Source organism: Myiozetetes cayanensis, unplaced genomic scaffold, assembly GCF_022539395.1.
Source record: "Myiozetetes cayanensis isolate MyiCay16 unplaced genomic scaffold, myiCay2020 scf2-11, whole genome shotgun sequence".
Taxonomy (NCBI): domain Eukaryota; kingdom Metazoa; phylum Chordata; class Aves; order Passeriformes; family Tyrannidae; genus Myiozetetes; species Myiozetetes cayanensis.
This window is the reverse complement of record NW_026087411.1, coordinates 831,868-853,979: the sequence shown is the minus strand read 5'-3', so window position 1 is coordinate 853,979 and position 22,112 is coordinate 831,868. Positions and strand designations below refer to the sequence as shown.

General features: G+C 53.8%; 1 protein-coding gene across 3 annotated transcripts; it reads left to right on the top strand.

The window, feature by feature from the left end:
* The first annotated feature begins 2,023 nt into the window (after window positions 1-2,023).
* Window positions 2,024-13,355, top strand: BCL2L11 (BCL2 like 11). Of its 3 annotated transcripts, XR_007628878.1 has the most exons (5): window positions 2,024-2,090; window positions 2,245-2,617; window positions 7,053-7,159; window positions 10,209-10,455; window positions 10,556-13,355. XR_007628878.1 is itself a non-coding variant. In XM_050314935.1 (4 exons), the coding sequence occupies exons 2-4, from the start codon at window positions 2,254-2,256 to the stop codon at window positions 10,296-10,298; spliced, it is 561 nt and encodes a 186-aa protein (XP_050170892.1). In that variant the 5' UTR covers window positions 2,024-2,090; window positions 2,245-2,253; the 3' UTR covers window positions 10,299-13,355. The 3 variants fall into 3 exon arrangements, 2 of the variants coding, with proteins under 2 accessions (XP_050170892.1, XP_050170891.1); XM_050314935.1 differs by having other exon boundaries at window positions 10,209-13,355; XM_050314934.1 differs by lacking the exons at window positions 10,209-10,455; window positions 10,556-13,355 and having other exon boundaries at window positions 7,053-8,645.
* The last annotated feature ends 8,757 nt before the right edge of the window (window positions 13,356-22,112 follow it).

Sequence of the window (22,112 nt, the reverse complement as noted above, 5' to 3'; positions counted from 1 at the left end):
TCAGTTCAAAATGGGTTTGGTGAGCAGCTGCTGGGTGAGGGGGGGGGATTGTTAGGGGGGGTTTTTCCTGTGATACTGTGGCTTTTCATGCCAGACACACTCTCCTTTCCTCCATCCTCCTCCCTGCCTGCTTCCCGATGGCAGGGACAGCCTGCTGGGATTGGGCTGGACACGATGATGTTGGAAGTCTTTTCCAACCTAAGTGATTCCGTGACAGCACAGAGAGAGGGCTGAGAGATGCCATGGTGAGAACCAGGAAGCTGCAGCAACATGGGATCCCCACCACTCCCATTCTCCATCCCTCTCCACCTCCCCTCTCCTTTCTCCCTTCTCATTTCCATGTGGGAGACAGGACAGCCACCTGCAACAGAGATGCTGGTGGATGCAAGGGAGCTTTGCTAAAGGCCACCAGCAGCTGTCGGTGCTGCAGGAGGAGGGCTGGGATGTGGCATCTCCAAAAGAACATCCCCAAGGAGCTGGGTAGCGGATGCTGCAGAGCCCCAGGCAGCGGTGAGGGGCAGGTTTCAAGGCCCCTTCTTTCCCCCCATGCCCGTAGCTGGGCACAGTGCCAGGCTGCTGAAAATCCATGACCTTTGGGATGTGGCTTCGGTGCAAATACCTCCGAGATGGCTCACAACAACAGGAACGAGGACACCGTCGAAACGGATTTGTTCCAGGAGGCTGGTGCTGTGATTCACGGGGGGAAAATGCACTCAGAGGAAGAGGGGGGGATACCGGTGGCTCTCCAAAAACCCAAGGGCAGGATGAGCCCAGCGAGAAGGGCTGGCTCAGTTTGGGGGTTGAGAAGGACGGGCTGTTCCCCATCACCTTCTGCTCGCATGAGCCGCCCACACAGAAACTAAACCGAGCCAGGAGGAGAAAATATACGCAGCATCTGCCGGCTGGCCCCACGTCCCGACAGCCCCAGTGCCTCCGGAGAGACCCCCTCACTCTGCCTTCAGTGGCTCCTGGATCCAAGGGAAGTGGAGGGAAGCAGGGATCCCTCACAGAGCCCCGCCAGCTCCGTGCTATGGGCACCGCTGCCAGAGGACTGGCAAAGGAGGCACAAGCCTGATTTCCAGCCCTGCTTCTCCCTCACTTTCACGCTGTGGAAAGGTGACAGTGCCGCCAAACTGGCTGGAGGGGCCCTTGAATCTTTCCCTTCTGCTGCCCGTCCCTGCCTTCAAATTTTTACTTAATGAGTTTTCCTAATGGGTTTCCCAAGTTATTTTTGCCCCCTCAAACACCTGCACACCCTTTTCCTTTCCATCCCATTGGAGCAGTGTGAAGGTGGTGGGAACAGAGCCAGGGTGGCGGTCAGGGATGCTCCAGCAGTGTGTAGGACCATCCTGGACTCTCACGGATGTGTTGGGGGAATCCTGGGTGGGATGGGGGGCCCTAGCATCTGCTCCATCAGCAGCGCTCAGCCCCTGCAGAGGCTGTGCTGGGCTCTTCCTCTCCATGGTCCTTCCTCCTCTCCACGGTCCTTCCTCTCCATGGAGTCCTTTCTCTCCGTGGTGTGCATGGGGTGTGCAAGCTGTGCATGTGCAGAGCAAGTGTGTATGCAAGGGGTGAGCCTGTGGTACGTGAGGGGAGTGCATGTGTGTGTGTGTGTGTGTGTGAGGTGTGCGTGTACAAAGCTGTGAGTGCACACGTGTGTGTGTGTACAAGGCTGTGAGAGCACGTGTGTGTGTAAAGCTGATAGTGCGTGTGTGTGTAAGGCTGTGAGCACACACGTGTGTGTAAGGCTGTGGGCGCACACAAGTGTGTGTACCGGGGTGTGAGTGCCCAGGGCAGTGTGCTCACCCCCGTGTGCCGTGTCCTGGCAGCGCGGCGGGTGCCGGGCGGTCCCCGCGGGCGGTGCCGGCGCTGCGGGGCGGTCCCGGGGCGGTGCCGGGGCCGCAGCCGGGGCGGTGCCGGGCCCGTGTCGGGGCGGTGCTGTGGCCGGGGCGGTGCCGGGGCCGGGGGAGGCCGGGGCGGTGCTGGGGCTGTAAACACGGGGCGGAGCGGGGCCGTGGCCGGGGCAGGATTCGTTCCCGCGCACACCCGAGCGCAGCGGCGGCCGGGGCCGCTCCAGCGGCGGCAGCACCGTGAGCGGGGCCGGGGGCGCGGGGCGGGGCGGGGCGGCCGGGCCGGGGCAGGACGGGGCCGGGCCGGGCTGGGCGCTCGGCAGAACAATGGGGCGGGCGGGCGGGGCCGGGCCGGCCCCGCTGACCGCGCTTCCCCGCGCTCCGCTCCCCGCAGGCAGCCCCGATGGCCAAGCAGCCCCCCGAGGTGAAGGCGCGACGCGACGGCGAGGGCGGGCGGCTGCCGGCGGCCGAGGGGCCGGGCCCGGGCGCGCAGCTGCGCCCCGGCGCTCCCGCCGCCCTGCCCGGGGCCGGCAGCGGGAACGGGAACGGCTCCGGCGCGGCGCGGGGCCCGCCCGCCAGCCCCGGCCCCTTCGCCACCCGCTCGCCGCTCTTCATCTTCGTGCGGAGGTCGCCGCTGCTGCCGCGCTCCTCCAGCGGGTACTTCTCCTTCGACGCCGAGCGCAGCCCCGGGCCCCTGTGCTGCGACAAGGCCACGCAGACCCCCAGCCCGCCCTGCCAGGCGCTCAGCCACTGCCTCAGCGCCATGGGTAAGGGCTGCGGCCGGGCTCCGCATCCTCTGCCTCCCTCCGCACCTGGCCGCGCTTTCCTTCCCTTCCCCTCCTCACCTGGCCGGGCTTCTCTTCCCTCAGAATGATGGAAGAGGCGGGTTCTCATGGGTGCGTGCAAAGGTGCGAGTGCACGGTGCAAGGAGAAATGTGAATACTCTGTGCAAGGGGGGTTGTAAGCCCCTGAGAGGTCCTGCTCCTCACCTGGCTTGGCTTCCCTCACCTCTTGCTCCTCACCTGGCTTGGTTTTCCTTGGAATGATGGAAATACGCAGGTTCCTGTAGGGGTGTGCAGGGACGTGGATGCACAGTGCCGGGGGGTTGTGTACAGGTGTGAGCGCAGGAGGGGTGTGCAAGGTGTGAGTACGCAGTGCCAGGGGGGTCGTAAGTGCACGATGGAAGCTGCGGGTCCTCCTGGTTGTGTGACACACCTGCAGCTGCACCTCCCGCATCCCACCCTCTGGATTTTGGGAGCGTGGCTGTCCCGAGCTGGCCGTGGGCTGGACGCTGGCCTGGCACTCTGGGATTTTTGGGAGCTGGCCGGGCCCGCCAAGCAAACACTGCGCCGGGGAACTCCCGCGTGTCCAGCGCCGGGGTTTTGATTACTATGATGTTTATTCTTTTCCGGGCTGGGTCAGTCCCTGCCAGGGGAGGAGGGGACAGAGTCAAGTCCAGCTTCCTACTCCGGGCTTGCTCTTCCAAGGCTGTTTGGCCAAGCAAGTGGCTTCTGGCTCGTGCGTCGCTCCCGGTTCTCTCCCGGCTCTCAGCGTTGGAGGTGATGGGGTCATGGAACCCCAAATCCCGCTGGGAAGCGGCGTGGAGGCGAGCGGGGTTGTGTTTACATGTGGCTTTGCCAGGTAAAGCCTCTCGGGCGGGGAAAACCTGCCCACATGTCCAGCATTCTCCTCTCCTGATTAATTCCCCTTAGCTGGGAGAAACCTTTTAACTTCCACCGGGTGAAACCAGGGCAAGGCAGGGGGACAACAAACACCAACTCCCAGCTTTCCGGGATCAAAACACCGTCTTTTTTTGTCGGCGGTGTTTTTGCTCCCTCCCGGCTCCGAGCTGTGGTTACGGCTGCGGAGGCCTTGCTGGAACGTGCCCTAAGGAAAGATTTTGGGACATTATTGCAGTAATTACAGCTTAATGCAGTTTCACAACCTCACGCTGGCACGGCCGGGCGAGGATGCTCCTGGAGTTCCTCACAGGAAGAGGCTTCAGGTTCGTTTTCCCGGGAAGAAACTGATGTTTTCCCTGATTTTATTTTTTTCCCCCAAGTTCCTGCATTCTCATCAGCTGTTTTAGTGGAGCCTGCGCTCTGTTAGTGTTGCCAAGGGCATCATCCTAAACAACTATAAGCAAATGGAAAATTCTTGGCCCTGCTTAACCGGGACCCGTGGATATTCCCAAATGCGATTAAACTGGGAACGTGTAGGTGTGGAGCTGTTTTGTCCCTATCTGGGACCACAGCTCCCAGGCTGGGACTTCCCCCACAGCTCTCCTGGAGAAATATCCCTGGCTTTGCCCTGCACACCTCTCCCTCAGTCCCTTTGCCCTGGCAGTGTCCCGCCGGATGCGTGCCGTTAAGTTTTCCGCATGGAAGTGGGTCAGTCCCTCGGGAAGGAAGCGAAGGGTATATTTTTGTTGTGCTTTTATGCACTGATTTTATCTGTGGTGAGCAGAGGCTGCGAGGTGGAGAGCTTCTCTCAGAAGCACAAGCAAGTGGCCTTTAATAATAATAATAATAATAACAATAATAATAATAATAATAAACAGGCACTTCCTGTGAGGAGGAGCGACGGATGCTCCCAGCCTCTCCCGTGGGCAGCAGGGAATTGCTCCAAGGCTGCTCCAGCATGGCAAGCTCGTGCTGTGCCCCAAAACTCCCTCTTCTAAATCATGTAAAAACCTTCCCCAAAGTTTTCGGTGAGGGCACAAAAAAGTTGGAGGGAGCCCTTGGGAATGCTGGGATGCCTTGTGTTGGGAGGTGGTGGATGCCTTCAAAACCATCTTTTTTTTTTTTTTGTTTTGGAAATGAGGCAGCAAGGGGAGGTTCTGGGATGGGAGGGAGGAAGGGTTGTGTTCTTGGCTTGGCACATCCAGGAAGATGCTTTTGGGGATGGGTAGGAGAGGAGCAGGGGTGAGTTGATTTGGTTGGGCTGGGGGAGGTACAGGGGAAAAGGATGATCCTGCTTTTTGGGGACGAGGCTGGGAGGGTTGGGGGGTGCCCTGCTGGGAGCATAAATCACCCAAGATGAGAAACTCACCTTTTGGGGGGATTGGGAGACTCTTTGCCTGATGTTTTGCGTCCTGGGCTTTTGGTGGGAGAGGATCATGTCCTTCAGTTGGGTTTTCCATCTGTGTGGGTTTTGGGAATGTGTTTGGAGTGAGTGCTCTGTAAACAGGCTTACCCAGTGCTGCTCTGCTCCCGGTGTATTTTCCCACGGGGAGAGAAGCGTCACCAACCTCTTGTTGCCCACTAAGGAGACCCTCCCCGTGGAAATGGGTGGGTTTAAGGGGAAAACCTTGAGCTCTGGTGGAGCTGCTGCCATTTCCTTTCAGGGAGGTTTTCTCCAGGGGGGTTGGATAACTAAGCCCAGGGTTGAAGATGCAGCTTGGGGTTGGTTTTTTTCGCCCTCCTAAGCCGGGACTGCGGTGCTGCCGGGCTGGAGCATCCCATGGGTTGGAGTGAGACGTGTCACCCGGCGGTGCCGGTGGCCTCTGGGTTTGTCCCCGTCCCCGGGGCGGCCGTGTCGCCCTCGGTGCGTCGCGGTATGACTGTGCCCCCCCCCTCCCGCCCCCGAAAGCTCCTCTGACTGGTTTGGGGACCAGTTATGACTGGACCCTTTTGACGCAGCGCCACAGAAAGTCCTTTCTGAAAACCTCAGCCCAATTTCGCTCTCAGCCACCAACCCCAGGCTTCGCCTCTCGGGCGGATGAGCTCGTGGGCGCTTTGCTGGGGCGGGGGGGGGAAGGATGGAGAAGGGAGGGGAAAGGATGGAGAGGGAGCAGAACCTCTGCCCCGCGTGGTTTTCCCGAGATGCTCGCGTGTCCTCGCATCTTTTTTTGTCCCGTCTGCCGTCGTGTTTTTGTTTCCCTTGCTGGGCCGGGCGGCCCGGGGCCGGCTCTGCTGACGGCGGTGGGATTTCGGATGGTCGCTCCGCCCCGGCCGGAATCCTGTTTGCCTTCCCGGAGAGCCAGGGCTGGAATATCGCGAGGGCCGCGTTTCATTCAGCAGCGAGGAGCGGCAGCGCTGCGGGGCCGTCCCCGGGCAGGCGGCGGGTGCGACTCCTGCGCTACTACAGCGTGAAAACAAAACACGTCCCCGAGCCAAGCGGCGCTGCCTTGGCTCCCAAAGACATTTTCCAGTCAGGTCGGAGCCAGGCTTTTATTTAATTTTTTTTTTTTTTTTTTTTTTACTAATCCTTTGAATATTCGGAGATTTGAAGCTGTTCCCGTTCCCTTGTGATTCCTGTGCCAAAACACTGTTTTGTTTTGTGCAGTGGTTTGGGTTTTTTTATTATTTTTTTATTTGGTTGTGTGGTGTGGGGTTGTTTTATTTTTATTTTTGTTATTTCCTTTTTTTTTGTTTTTATTTTTGGTTTTATTTACTTATTTATTTTCCTTAAGGCTGTGATTCCTACTGGGATCCTGCGCTTGGGTTTGCAGGAGGGGGGGATGAGGTGGAGCCAGTACCGTATGTGGTTGGTCCTGCCTCCTTTTTTTCCCTGGCTGTTTGAGGGATTTATCATGTGTTTAATAACTTCTTAAGATGGAGACTGAAATAATTATGTATCACACAGTATAGTTAATACATTAACTCTTTTTCCACTTACTTGGTTTTACTGGGAGTGTGGTTTCTCCGCACACCAATCCAGCTGTGCCTTTCTCCTCCTTGTGACAAGCCCTTTTCCTTTCCTCGTTGGACACTTTGGGATGACTGGGGCCAGAAATGTGATAATTGGGTGAAACTATCCAGACAGAGGGTTTTTAAGGTCAGGGAAGGAATTGCTGCTGTGCCTGCAAGGAAAAAGAACTGTTGAGAAGGGAGGGGGAAGAGGAGGTTTGGCGAGGGAAGGAAACTGGAGAGTGGCATCCTGGCTTTTCTCCCTGTTTGAAGAGGGGACCAAAGCTTGGAGATGCTCCTAGGGAAAACCTATAATAATGAATAAATAAATAAATAAATAAATGCATAATAATAATAGGAATAGTAAGGAATAAAATCCTGGCTTGTGACGACAAGCCCCCATTTGTGCAGCAGAACATCTGGCACCTGGGGGTAGAGTTAAGATGCGGTGATACTAAAAAGCAGCGATAAAATGGCAAGACTGGGTGGACTGCTGTGAAGTTCCACAGAGCATTTATCCCTGGCTTTTGTTCCTCCCTTCCTGACGCTTCTCCACGTTCTCCCCGTGCAGCTTCCCGGTGGCACTCGGTGGCGGAGGACGTGCAGCCCGAGGTGTGGATCGCGCAGGAGCTGCGGCGCATCGGGGACGAGTTCAATGCCTCCTATTGTCCACGAAGGGTAACTTTCCCCTCTCTACTTTCCATTTCTTCTCGCGCGTTTTCTCTGAAAGGGAAAAGCTTAATCATCTCTGGAAACTGCTGCGGTGAGCGCCGGGCGCGCTCAGATGGAGAGAGGGCTGCGCGGGTGGCGGTGTCGGCCCGCACGGGGCCACTCGTCGGCTCTGCGGCTGCAGTGGAGTTAAATCAATCAGAAATAACCCTCACATGGGGGCTGGGGGCCTTTTGTGGGGGAGAAGTTTGCAGGAGATTTTTGGGGCCGGTGTTGATGGTTTGGGCCTGGACCTGATGGTAACGGGGAACAGACTTCTAAGAGTTAGACAGGGAAAGTTTGGGGGTGTTGGGGCATTTTGGGAGTAGAGTTGGGCCTGGACCTGATGGTAACGAGGAAGAGACTTCTAAGAGTTAGACAGGGAAAGTATGGGGGTGTCAGTGTCTGGCACTGTTGCTTTCAGGGAAGCATTCAGGGCGTGAATGCAGTGGGATTCCAGTCCCAGCTCCCAGACCCCTGCAGCTGTGTGTGGAAGCTGCAAAGAGGAAACTCGGTCCGATTAACTTATTTTTCTTGCAAAGACTCTGTTTTGAAACACGGGTGTTTATAAGACCATAAACTGGCTCACCTTCGAGTGTTGCAACAAAAATCGATGCACTGATGCCAAAAAAAAAAGCAGGGACCCAGCCCCAAACCGGCCCAGCCCGGGGGGTGAAGCAACAGGAGTTTGCAGAGGAGCCTCACCGCCGGTGACTCCGAGCGTTCCCGACGGCTGCGTGCCCGTGCTTGTGGGTCCTGGTCCATGGATTCATGGGAAGAGGAGCCAGGAGCGCGTTTGGGAGCAGTGTTGGTGACGGAATGCCAGCTGCCTGGGTCCTTATCCGCCCTCCCCATCTCCTGAGTCACTCCCGCAGCGTTTCCTCACCGCTCCCAGGGTCTGGAGGGTTGGCTTTCCCCCAAAAGGGGGGTCCAGCTGCCAGGATCCAGCTTTCTGCATCGTCTCCATCTGCTCCATTCTCCTTCCAAACACTCTGGCTCTTCAGACCTGCAACAAACTGATGAGCTGTGCTTTATCCTGAATCCAGAGTGTCCATCTTCTGATCTCCCCACACTCCAGGCTGATCCCTGGAGAAGCCACTTTTTGGATTCAAAGGACATCTTTCCAAGCAAAAGGAGGTACCAGGCTGTTCAGAAAGCTGGAGGCACCTGGTAGCAGTCAGCTGATCCAGAAGAGCTGGTGGGAATGTGGACAGCCCTGCCATATCAAGGAATATCCTCAGTTGTAAGGGATCCACAAGGATCAATGAGTCCAACTCCTGGCCCTGCCCAGGACACCCCAGCAATCCCACCCTGTCCCTGAGACCATTGTCTGAACACTCCTTGAGCTCTGCTGGCCTCGGGGCTGTGACCACTGCCCTGGGGAGCCTGTGCCAGTGCCCGGCCACCCTCATCCCTTCTCCCATCTCCTCCCTGCCTCCCAGAGCAGTGCCTTAAATTTGGCAAACCCCGGAGCACCTTGTGTGAGCCGGTCTGTGAGGAACAGGAGCATCCTGCCTGTGTTATCCTGTGGGGACAAGCCCCCTCACCGCTGGAAATGCGCTCCAGGCACATCCCGAGATTCCAACCCCATGCCCTGGGGAGGCAGAGGTGGAACGCTGAGGACACGTCCTGCTTGCTCGATGGCATGAGCAGGGGATGACCCCACAAACGCTCCGGACCTGCCTTAACCAGCGTCTGCCCAGTTCTCCCTCGGTGCACCCAAAAATGGGAGGTTTCAGAAGCGTTTCAGCAGTGGCTGTGGAATTCCCATCCCCGAGGCGCGTGGCTGTTGCTCCGCGGGGAAGGTGTCTCTTCCTCCTGGAGGCATTCCAGCCGCTCCGGAGCCCTGGGGCGGGAGGGGAAGGAAGGTGGGAACGGCTCGTGCCCGCCGGCCCCGCCTGGCTGGGCTTTGCCCTTTAAGGCTGAGGTTAGCAATGGGGAACTGGGGGCTGTGCCAGAGCGGCGCCGGCCGGGCAGGTCGGAGCTGTCGGACGGGTCGGGGCTGCGCGTTCCCTGTCACGTTCCCCACCCGTGCGTCACCCCCGGGAGCATTTCAGGCCAGGCAGCGGGAAATCGGGCAGCTCCTCCCAAAGCTGGTGCTCCAGTGGCCACGGAGACCTGCCCCACAGCGGGGCTTCTGCCGGCAGGGGCTGGGAAGTTGAGGAATCACAGAATCACTGGGGTTGGAAAAGCCCTCCCAGCCCATGGATCCCCCCTGTGCCCGATGCCCACCTTGTCCCCCAGCCCAGAGCACTGAGTGCCACGGCCAGGCCTGCCTTGGACATCTCCAGGGCTGGGGACTCCAAACCTCCCTGGGCAGCCCCTTCCCATCTTTAACAATCCTTTCCATGAAGGAATTCTGGAGGATTCAGAAGGATGAAGGATTCATGAAGGATGTCCACTCTGAATGCACTGTTTCAACTTCCTAATTATTCCTCTACCTCTTTATTCAACAGAACCTAATTCTGGCATTTCTATTCTACTATTTAAGCCTGATGGGGTTTTTGTCTTTTTTTTTTTTTCCTCCTTGCTCTCCATCATATTGAGGGTTGGGTAGTGTGGTGGGCTTAGCCTTGGGCTGGTGGAGGAGGACCTGGACCTGCTTTTCTCCCTTTTGAGGGGGATTTTCATTTCATTTAGAATATTTTTTCCTCTACCCCGTTGTTTTAACCCTACCTGAATATCCTAACAGGGCTCCCTTGGGATGTTTCAAACCTGCCGGCAGTGTTGCATGACTCCTGGGCCCACAAGCATGTGACACCCCTCAAAATCCACCTTTATGGCCAACGTGGTTGGGAGAGGGCAGCTTTGACCCTTTGGTCAGAGGCAGAAGGGTTAAAACATGAAAGGTCACTGGGTTTATCCTGGTTCTTTGCTAAACACTTGAACGTTTGCCTCTGGAATATCATCCAGGTGTTTATAACACAGGGCCTTCGTGCTGGAACTCAGACTCATTGGTTTGTTTGTTTTTTCTTTCCTTTTTTTGTTCTTTTTTTTTTATCCCCCCTCTCCGTTTCAGGGTTTCTTGGATCACCAGCTGGGAAACCCCCAGGTCGTCATCCTGCGCCTGCTGCGTTACATCATCCGCCTCATCTGGAGGCTGCAGTGAGCGCCCGGCGCCCCCCGAGGCTCCAGGACCTGTTTCCTCGCTGGGAAAGGCTAGGAAGGCCAGACAGACGGACGGATGTGGGGCTCCCACCCTGCTTCTCCCCCAGGACACGTGGCAGGACGAGGCTGTTCATCCCACGCCGACCTGCCGGGCTCCGGTGCAGTGTTTTATCCCAGAGTGGTGTTTACTTAGTGTTTCAACTTTTATTCCTTTTTTTTTTTTTAAATCTTTTTTTTTTTTTTTTTTTTTTCAAAAAGAGTCTCAGTGAAAACGTGGAATAATTTGTTGTCATCCCTTCCTGGAATCCTCTGGGAAACCTGAGCCAGCTGATGGGCGAGAGACTCAGATTCCTCCCCTGTCCCTTTGCCTCCGGGGCATTTGCCCACCAAAAAGGCTGGGAGAAGGGCAGAGGGCTTTCAATCAGCACTTCTTTTACCTGTAAATACCTAATGCTACCCCAGGTCCACCTTCATTTGCATCATGCAAATCGCCTATTTCCTGCTGACTGATGATTTTTTAATGATTTTTTTTTTTTGGTCGTTTTTATATCTCTGATTTTTTTATACACTCTGAATTTCAAAGACTTCGCTGTCGAACTCCAGGGTCCAAACCATCACAACCAACCAAACACAAACCCCGATCCACCAGGTTGCCTTTTTTTTTTAGAGAAAGTCTTTCTATAAAACGTGTGAAAACGCTTCTGTAGTGTAAAATATAATATATAGAAGGGGGGGACACACATACTGAGGAATTCAGCAATAAAACATCCCGGAGGCAGGAGGAGCAGCTCCCAGGACACCACGGCGGCCGCTGGAGTGCGAGTTGCTCTCAGAGCAGGAGGGTTCCCAAGGCGCTGGACTGTGTTTTCCTGGGATCCTCTCTGCGTGTGGGGACAGAGGGATGAGCGGGCGCGCCGTGAAGCCCCCGGAGGCAGCTGGAAAGGAGCCAGCCTAGCACGGATCTGCTGCAGGACTTGTCTGTCCCCACGGCCTGCCCCGTGCCCGGCAGGGAACGTCCCATTCCGCCCGGACACTCCGAGGGCGCGGTGCAAGACACAGGTGTGTGTGTGTGTGTATGTTCTTTGTATCCCCTTCACCTCGGATGTTTTTGGGGGAGCTGCTGCTGCAGCCACCCCCTATCTATGCACAAGCACCCCCCTCGTGCCCCTTCCCTCTGGCGGGGGGTCCCAACCCATGTCCCGGCGCCGCGCAGTTGTTTCTGCTTTCACCGGTTCCACCAGCACCGTAGGAAAGGAAAAAAAAAAAAAAAAAAAGAAGGAAAACCCAATTCCCAAGTCCCCCGGAGTGGTTCTGACCACAGGGAGCAGCTGCTGAGTGCCATGGGTGAGGGTTGGTGTCAGGGATGGATGGGCTGCAGCGGGGCCTCCCTGCCCTGGCTGTGCTGTGGTGTCGCAGCAGGGCCTCCCCCTGTGCTCCTGGAGGGGCACGGGGTGAGTTTTAACCTTCATTGCCAAGTTTATTCCCTTTTTTTTTTTTTTCTTTAAGGTGGGCATCGGTTGCAGGAGCAGGGAATGTTTTAGGAAGGGTTTTTTTGGAGAGAGTGTGGGGGGGAACCTTTGCACTGGTGGGGGGCGAGAGGTTCAATAACTGGTGAGCTGGGCTGGGGCAGATCCTGCTCCTCATCCCATGGGATTTGGCTCTGGCTTAGGCTCATGATTTCCCACGGGAACCTACGTGGAATTCCATGGCTGTTGATAAAATTAAATAAGTAAAATTCAGCAGCAGAGAAGGGGGGTGAGACTTTTCTCCCAGTTGAGTTTCATCGTTGCTGGTGGATGAAATGGTGCTTTGGGGTCTCCCAGCCTTATGGAATCCTGGAATGTGTCCCTTGGAATACACCAAAGAATCACCGAGCACTTTACCCCCTCCTCCCATGGAGACAGAAGACAGGTTCGTTTTAAGGGGGAAAAAAAATTCCAAGGATTGGCAAAGTCTCCCAGGGGCTTCTCCACAGGAGGAATTCCCAACCAAAAGGCATAGGAAAATTAACCCCCAAAAAGCAGTTTTAGGGGACCCCCCCCCCCAAAAAAAAAAGCCTCAAACCAGAAGAATGATGTTATAAAATAGGGATTATGCCCATTTAGTCATGGGCTGTTTTAAGCATAACCTGTGCTCTGTGTTGCACCAGAAGGACGTGATGAAGAGTTTTCCTTGGATGTGGGGAAACCAGATTTATTCCCGGTCCTGCTTCTCCTCTTTTTCCCCAACTGTAAATACCCAAATATTTATTAGAGTAGGGCACCGTATCTTCATCATCTGAGCCAAATATCTGTGTGCAATGTACTCCTTCTCCTTTCTCTCCTGTAAGTTTTGTACAGCTTATGAATACATTAAAAAAAAAAATTATTAAAAAACCCCTGTTTTTTTTCCTAAACTTTTTTTAGAGTTGAACTTGGTATAAATACTGTAGGGCCTTTTTTTTTTTTTTTTTTTTTTTTAATTTTCTGTGTAATTAATGCACTCTACTGTTTAATGCTGTAACTTGTAGAAACGTTGTATATTTATTTTCTGCTTATTTAAGTTCCTGTGAAGATTTGGTTTCCCCCTTTCCTCTCTCCTCCCTGCCGTAAGTGTTGGATCACCTTTCCAAAGCCATCGTGGGGTGGATGAACGATTGAATCCTTTCTCGCTCCAAGTGCCTGAGCCCCCACTTCCCAGGAGTGATTTAGGCACCTCAAAGACTTCAGCATTACTGAAAGCCGGTGGGAACTCGGCTTCTCCACGCCCTGGGACTGTTCAATCCAGGTTTTTGACTCCTCCTGGGAGCAGCCATCCCCGTGAGGTCACCGAGTCGTGGCGCAGGACCCAGCGGATGTAGCATTTCTGACTGCAATTTCCCTGCCTTCCTTGTGTTTTGCACTGATGAATTTTGGACAGGGTAATTGCCACTTTACTTGTGCAATACTGCTGTAAATAATCGCAGATCCTTTTGGTTTTGGGTTTTTTTTTTTGGGGGGGTGTCGTTTTTGTTGGTTTTCAGATGCAATCTTTTATGTTCTTAATATGAGTTTTATATGAATAAAAACTTTCAACTATTTGTTGCGAGTGCTGGGGTTTTTTTGGGGGGTTGAGGAGCACCTGGGAAGGGTTGGGAAGGGGATATTTGTTCTTTATCTCCCTGTTTATCACCAACTCTCCCAATTTTTCACCCATTTCTCCCCAGGATGTCCCCCAGACCCGATGTTTCCCCTGCCAGGACCCCAAAATGCAGCCGTTGAACAAAGCAACTCTGTAAAGTTGTTGCCTTGAGTGTTCCCAAGCCCAAAAGCTGCCCCTTCTGGGAATGCTTTGGAGTTTTTTTTTGCTTTTCCCCACATTTATGGGGCTCTGCAGTCATGGGCTCAAAGCCAGCTGCTGGGACATCTCCCATGCACTCCTTGTCCCCAGTTGATTCTCATGGGTATTTACAGAGTTTGGGGGTTTATTTTATTATTTTGACTTTGCTTTGTTACTACTTTTATTGTTTAATGGTTTCATTTTAATATTTGTGTTTTTGTTTGTTACTATTTTTGTTATTTAATGCTTTTATTATTTAATGCTTTTATTGCCAGGATTTTGATTTTACTAGAGAACATTACCATGTCAGCTTTCCCTTTATTATTTCACATGGTTATTTTTTTTATTTTATCTTTATAATTATTTTATTTTATTTTAGAGCTGAGGCAAAATCCTCCTAAAAATTCCCATCCCACTCTCCTGCTGCCTTGACCTTCCATCCTATTTTGTTTCACCTCCAGCTCTTCTTACTGCTCCATGCCCTGGCACCCACCACCTGGAAGGAGTTTAAAAACAATCTCCCCCACCAAAGTCCTACTTGATAAACAACCTAAAAAAACTCTGGATTTTTTTTTTTTTTGTTCTTGAGTGTGTTTCAAATTACAGAAGTTCCTGAAAGGGAAGTTTATTGGTTTCAGGTGCTATTTCGGGGGCTTCTTTAACTCAAAAAAAAAAAAAAAGAAAAAAAAAGAAAAGAAAAGAAAAGGGGCTTGTGTTGCCCAGCCGAGGCTGTGGCAGCTGCTGGTCCCGTGGCTCTCTGGTCCCGGTGGAATTTGGGAGCCTGTGGGTTGTCACACCTGGGACACGACCCTGCTTGGCTTTCCTTGGAAGGAGCTCGGGAATGCTGGAGGGAGCTCATGGCCTGCCCCAACCTGGTGACCTTGGGAAGAGGAAGCGAGGGCAGATCCCCCCCAGAGGAAGCGAGGAGAGATCCCCACCAGTGGGATCTCCCTCTGGGCACGTGCTTGGCCACATTCAGGGCTGGGTTGGCTGTGGCCATGGCCCAGGGTGGTCAGGGACAGGTGGAAGGTGGCCACAGCCCAGGCTGTCACAGTCTCCCTTGGCCATGGCCAAGTCCAAGGTGGTGCCACCAGGCACACACCGCCTGGCTGCTCCCCAAGGGCCCTTCCTGTGCCCTCCGTTTTCCTTCAGGAACTACCAAAACCCACGTGCGACTTCGCCTTAAGGATGCCAAACTGCCTTTATCCCACAGAAAGGAATAGAAGTTAGGAACCCCGACCCCACCCGGATTTTATTCGTGGGAAAAACCGCAGCACCCCGTTGGCAGATGGATGCTCTCGTGGCTGCTTTGAGGACACACAAGGTGCCAGGCAGGGATGTTCCCACATCCCTCAGCCCCTGCCGGCCTCGGGAATGCCGAGCAGCCAAAGCCTGGCATGAGATGGCGGCCAACCAGTGCCACGGGAGCGGCCCCTGGGCACTGCCAGGCCCTCAACATCCACATGTATAGGTGTATGTTTATTTTTTTTCCAATGACTCGCCGCTGACCTTTCAAACACCTGTTCGGCCTTAAACAGCTAAAAATACCCCCCGAGCTTTGCATCTGATTTTCATATCGCAACAAAGCTCACTGTTTCCAGCGGGTTCGCTCGTGTTTCTGGCGGGGTCTTGGATGGGCCACCTCTCCTGGGGCCAAACCCACGTGGGGACAGGGATGGGAAGCAGCTGGATACCGGGAGGCCCCTGGAAGCAGTAAAGGATGCTCATTACAGATGCTCTAACAGGGCTTTTATAAGGTGTAAGACAAGCCTGAGGATGGTTGGAACATGAGGACTTTCCTACTGCCCTTGCTGAGCATCCCAAACCTATTCTGGCTCTTTCCTGTGGAGTTTTGAAAAAATGAAGAGCTGCATCCCCAGGAAAGGAAGACAGCGGGTTATCCCTGGCGGTGACACCGCCGTGCCGGCACAGGCCGGTCCTGGGCAGCCTTGGGAACCTCCCACAGCCCTCGTGGGGATACGGGGCCTTTTCTTGCCTGGTTTGATGGATTTCTCCTCGCTGGGTTTTTGACAGGCTCGTCCGTCCCTTTTCCCGGGGGGACACCCCGGGAGCCGGCGCTTCCCGGCCGCGTTGGCCGGTAATTGAACCGCCCCGGTGCAATTCTGGACACCGTGGGCCAAGCAAACAATCGTCTGACAATCCCACAGTTGTCTTGGTTATTAATTAGGGGAAATAAAGCTGGAAGGTGGCAGGCTGGCCCTTCCCGAGGGAGGGAAAGGGCGCTGAGCGTCGCCTCTCCGCCTCACCGCAGCCCCGGCCACGGCGCGGCATCCCAGGCTGAAAATGCCAGGATTTCCATGAATCCCATTGATTTTGGGGTCTGAACCTCACAAATAAACCTCCTGAGGATCAAGAGAGGAGCTGTGGGGGTGCTGAGACCCTCAGGCCTCACCACGAGTGGGATTCCAGCATCCAACCCTCCCAGAGCCGGGAGCAGCAGCGGAGTCCCCTCACGAGCCCGGGGACAGCCACGAGCGCCTGCCACTACCATTCAAATGACTTATTGGCAGAAATGGGTTTAAAAATAGGGGTTTTGTGATAAACAAACTAACCTCATACAGGAAGTGAGCTGCAAATACTAAAACACGTTGTACAAAGCTGGTAGAGAACAGAGCTGCCCCACAGAACCGAAAAAACAACAACAAAAACGAAGCAGTGGTGGTGGGGGGGTGGGTTTGAACATTTCCTCGGGGGGGGTTATGTTATTTCAAAGGGGTGAATTGAGGGGAGAAAGGGCTGGGGGATGAGAGGGTTCCTTCTGTAGTTATGGCCCCTAAAATGCAGGTGATGCCAAGCAGCTCCTCGACGTGAACCCCGAGTTTGAGCGTGACGGGACTTCAAAAAGCGTCGGGCTCTGCTGCTGCAAAGGTTAAACAGTTTTCCTCCCGAAACCCCGAGTGTGGGCTGTGAAAGAACATGGTAATGAAGAAAAATTTCCCCAGGGCTGCTCTTTGATTATCACCAAAGCCATCGAGTTTCAGTTTGAGTGATTTGTATTTATTTATAAAAACAAAGATGAAATAAGTAGAACGAAAACAAAAGCCTCATCCTAATTTCTGAGCTCAAGCCTGATTTATTCAAGCAGAGACGTTCAGGTACAACAGGCTGGCTTGAGAAAATGAACTGAGTCGCTGGTGTGCTGCGTGGGGAAGAAATTTAGGGTTCAAAAGATATAATAACCTCCCCAAAAAACACAACTAACCACCTTTGCTGGCTGCAAAAATGCTGATTTAAGAGTGATCGGGCTGGGCAGCAGCTCCAGCCACTGAGTTCAAGCCTGGTTTGGTGCTGGGGCATCTTAATTTGAGTGGGAGAACAAAAGACATTTCTCTTTTCATGTGTTTTCACTTCCATCGTGAGAGAACTGGTTAAAAAAAACACACAAAAAAGCCCTTCAGTGGTCTCGCAGCCTTTACCGTGTTGTTTTTCTACCTATTTTCTGTTGTTGGCTTTTGTTATCAGTCTCATCTGCAATTTGTGGCCGATTCTGTCATGTTTCAGGCAGACAGCGTGTTCCCAAAACTGTTTGCAACCTTTCAGTGAGGGTACAGCCTCGAGGACAGGCAGAGCAGAGCCGCAGCACAACGAGAAAAAGGGCACATTTAACCCCCAAATCCCTCTTTGGCCACATTTGGATGCCCGAGGCGGGGACGAATCCCAGGGCAGTGATGGACAAACCCCAAGCCAGCCCAGCCCACCCCCCTGGGCATCCTCACTTTAGCTGGAATTATTTCCAGTTCCCCAGCGCAGGAGAAGCCAAACCCCCGCCTGTGTGACCCGGTGGATTTTTCCCGATCCCAAATAATTTCCCAAACAGTTTCCCACTGTGTTTCCCCATCCAGCAGCGTGGATCCGTCCCAGCCACGCCGGCTGAGCCCTCCTTCTGGGAGCGTAACGTGGATTAAATCACTCGAGCTGTGAATTACCACCGAAAGCCAACGCCGCCGACCTCTTACAGATTCGATATTAATAACGAAACCAAAAAGCAAATTAATACCGCAGGACGAGGAGGAATTCTGCAATTTGGTTGTAAAAGCTCAGTGAAGGTCATCGAGTGCACGACGGGCTCAGCGTGGAGGCGATTTCGGCCCCCACCGGCCCTGGGGGAGCAGGGGGGTGACACGGGGGTGATTTTTGGGGCTGGCCGGGCTGCTGGGAAAGGTTGGGAGCCGCGGCCCCGCCGGGCTGGGCTCGGTGCCGCCGCAGCCCCGCGATGCTCTCCGGGCTGGCCGGAGAGGGAAGCGCCGGCGCCGCGTCCCCGCCGAACACCCGGCTCCGAAATAACCAATTCGGGGTTTTTCCGAGGATGAGGCGGCTCGGCGGGGGCAGCCCGGCTGGGGGAGGACTGAGCCATTGTGAAACCCAGCTCCTTTTCCTGAGGCTGCCGCTGCCGGAGGCGCCGGAGCCCAAAGCCTGCCCGAAAAACAGCTCAAACGGTTTCCCAAAGCCGAGGTTCCCCAGGGCCACTCGGCCCTCGCCCCTCGTCCCCCACAATTTCGGGCTCCCTGGCACAGGGAATGACGGCTGGCTGCTCCCCTGGGAAGGGCTACCTTCCTCCCCCGGACCCCCGCAGCCCCAAACCTCTTCCCCTTAGGATCGCTGAGCACGGGGGTCCCACCACCCTGCTCCCCGCCTCCAAATCATCCCCCTGTTTACACCTATTTACAATCCATCCTATTGTTTTGGCCAGGAAAACGCTCAAATCTATACTTTAAAGGCAATGTCTCAGGGCTCTCCCAAAGCTCTCTCCACTTCCTGTGACAAAACAAAACACGCTTCGCTTGAAACTTATTCTTCCTCTATTTAGCGCCGAGAAATAATGACCAAAAGCACCCCAAAAAAAAACCCCCAGAGCCCTGCCCCCTTTCCCACACTGTCCCCTCCCCAGACAGAGGATGGAGTCAGGTTGGAATTCCCTCAACAAGGCATGAACTCTTTGATTTCAAGCTGTTACTTCGTTTCAAATCTCGAGCTGAGGTGAATTTCCACTTCGCTATTTCGGTCTCGCTGCTGTTCGAGTCAAACGCTCCCCCCCCCACTCCCCTCCTCCTCCTCCACGTCATCGATTAAACCAGAGTCAAAAGGGGGCAAAAATGTGAGAGGCTGGATAAATTTGGGGCTTTGGGGATTGAACAAGCTGGGAATATTCGCTGGCAGGCAGAGAGCAGTGTTCAGCCCACACCTAAAATCGAGACAAACCCCATTTGGTTTGACTCGTGTGGAAGGACTGAAACACTGGGAGTACCCCAAATCACCAGGCTTCTCCCACTGCACCAGAATTTTGGACGATTTCAGGGCCAGGAGATGGATTTTGATGCTCCTTGTGGGTCCATTTCAACTCAGGATATCCCACGATTCCAACTCCCAGCATTTCTGGGCATCCAAGGGCTGCAGCTGCCCCCAGGCCAACGGTGCTCCCCGAGCATCCCGTGGGCAGCTGGGATGGAAAACGAGGGGGAAAAGGGAATTTGTGGTCAGTCTGAGTTTGCTCTGCCATAAGGGATCCCCCTCTGAGGGGGGATCACTCCGGCCTAGGAGGGATGGGTTTCATCCCGGAAAAATGGGAAGGAACGTTTGGCTTGGAAATGAAACCCCACTGGAAAATCAGACAGGATTTTCCCAGGAATCAGGATTTGCCTCTAGGAATTAAGTTGGAAAAATAAATACTGAGAAACCCATGAGGAAAATCAGACAGGCCTTTGCCAGGGGCTGGGAATTTGCCTCTGAAAATTAGTCTGGAAAATGAAGCATCAAGAAACCCGCCTGAGAAATCCTATAGGAATTTCATAGGGGGTGGGATTTGCCTCTAAGAATTAAGCTGTAAAATTCAATATCAAGAAACCCACCTGGAAAATCATACAGGCCTTTCCCAGGGGTTGAGAATTTGCCTTTAAGAATTAATCTCATTTATTCCCAATCCTTGCATTTATTCCCAGTGCTTCAATTTCTTCCCAAGCCTTGCTCTTTATTTCCAAAGCCTGTATTTGTCTGTAAACACCAAATTCTTTGCTCCTGAAATGCCAGAACTCTTAGCTGTGGAACTGCAGCTCAGTGGCCTCCAACTCACCCCCCAGCACCCATCCCACATCCTGCTGTTCCTGCTGCATCCACATCCCCAACATCCTGGGAATACACCCAAAGTGGATCTGTTTTATTGTTCATTTTATTATTAAAATACTCCATTTTCCCACCTTTTTTTTTCTAATTAACCCCCTCAACTGGCTTAATTTATGCCTCCAGCAATAAGGATATTATTATGATATATTGATGATATATGATATAATATCCTATTATATTTTACTAATCCATATATAATAATCATTATATATTATAAAATATATAATAATTAAGAACATAATAATGAAATATTGTATAATAATATCTATTATATATTTTATTAAATATATTCTATTATCCTATCACCCATATTCTATTCCATTTTTCTATCAAATTCTCTTATTCCATTCTATTTAATGAACATAAATTGTATTTCTATGTATTTGTTAATGACCATGTTATTCAGCAGGAATAAGAGGAAAAATTCAATAGAAACATTTTGCTCATGTAAATACACGTTCAACAGCTTTATTTCAGTGGAAACAAATTTATCTGTACGCAAATATATAAATATTTACAGAATTATACGCCAGTACCAGCAGCACCAAGACCACCAACAGCATCAGCAGCACAACCAGCACCAGCAGCACCAGTAACACCAGTACCAGCAGCACCACCAGGACCCCCAGCAGCACCAGTACCACCAGCACAACCAGCACCAGCAATACCAGTAACACCAGTACCAGCAGCATCACCAGGACCCCCAGCAGCACCAGTACCACCAGCACAACCAGCACCAGCAGCACCACCAGCAGCCCCCAGGACCACTATCAGCATCACCAGCAGCATCAGGAGCACCCACACAGCCAGCCCCAGTACCACCAGCACCACCAGCAGCCCCAGTACCATCACCCTCCTCGCCACCTGCCCCTCCCCAGTAGCCCCAGTAGGAGCAGCCCAGTAACCCCAGCAGCCCCAGTAAGCCCAGCAGCCACAGCACTCGCCGCTGACTCATTCTGGGGGAGCCCCTGGGGCTCCAGCCCCTCCCGCGGCGGCTCTGTGGGGTTTTCCCTTTCCTTCCTCGTCAAAGAGGCCCCGAATTACCAACACCCCCCATGACGCGGCCCCTCCACTTACTGGAACTGCTGCTGAGCCTCCCAAACCCCCAATCTGCAGCCGGAGAGCCGGACTGGTGACACTCGGGGTGCTGGTGACACTCGGGGTGCCGGTGGCACCCACAGCCTCCCCCTGGCACCCGGGGATGGGTCCCCCCGGCTCCGTGCTTGGCACCCCAAGCAGCTCATCCCAAAGCCGTTCCGCCGTCCATCCCACGGGGACACTCACCCGAGCCCACGTCCTGCCACGGGAGAGGAGGCGTCAGGCCTGGGTAGGTTTCCACGGGAAAAACTGACTGCACAAATGTCACTCGTTTCCCACCGTCAGGCGGTGTCCGAAATAATGTGGTGGGGGAGGGAAAAGGTCCCCCCTTCCAGTTGTAATCCCAGTGGGACAGCTGTCCGTGCTCCTGTTGACTCGCCCTGTTGGTTTCCCTGGGGAAAAATGGGAGAAAATGGGATTTTTGAAATTTATGCTGCTTAAAAAAAAACTCCTCTGCTTCTTGTGTTGCAGTGCTGGGCCAGGGAATCACCTGTGGAGGAACAGGGGAATCACCCAGCGAGGAGGCAGCACCGGGAATTCTGGAGGCAGGAGCAGAACCTCTTTGCTCCAGGTTTGTCCTGGTGGGTTTTGTGCCACAGGATGGGAATCCTCCAGGGCTTTGTGGCACCTTGTGGGATGCTCCACCACAGGGATTCATCCCTTTGCTTCCCACACTTCCCATTCTACAGGCACTTTATTGCAGAGGGTTAGGATCAGCTTCCCTGGGAAACGCTCAGTCCCAATCTGCACACCTTCTGCTGGAATGCCATTAACACTTCTGTATTAATGGGAATAACTGGGGGGAATGTTGGGATGACAGAGGGAAGCCTGGCTCCACATCCATGGGCTGTGGGAGTGATCCAGACTGGGCGAGGCACAGCAAATGTCCTTAGGGTAGATAAAAAATCCACCAGCCAGGGAAAACTGTAGGAATGGTATCGATTCCAGAGTCTTGCTTTGCCAGGTTCTGGCATTCCCTCAGCTCAGAACCCCCCAGCGTCCCAGAGAAACCCCCCCTGCCACTAGATTTCAAAGGCACCTGTGGATTCCCTGCAGTGGGATCCCTCCACGGATCTCAGACCGGAGCAAACCCACCCCATATCCTACCTGGCCTCTCCTCACCGCAGCTCCCAGCCCGGGACGTGCCGGGTGTTTATATGGCCCCGTCCCCCCCGTTGGGATGCAGGGAAGGAGATTTTCCCACGGCTGATGGGCTCTCCCACTTGCCCGGGGTTACACGCCTCGGGAAAGGATCGGGGAGTTTTTCTCATCAGAAAGAGCC

Coding starts and splice junctions, on each gene's coding strand:
- BCL2L11 (XM_050314934.1), top strand. CDS start 2,254: ATGGCCAAGCAGCCCCCCGAGGTGAAGGCGCGACGCGACGGCGAGGGC. Junction 2,618..7,052: donor CCACTGCCTCAGCGCCATGG/GTAAGGGCTGCG, acceptor CTCCCCGTGCAG/CTTCCCGGTGGCACTCGGTG.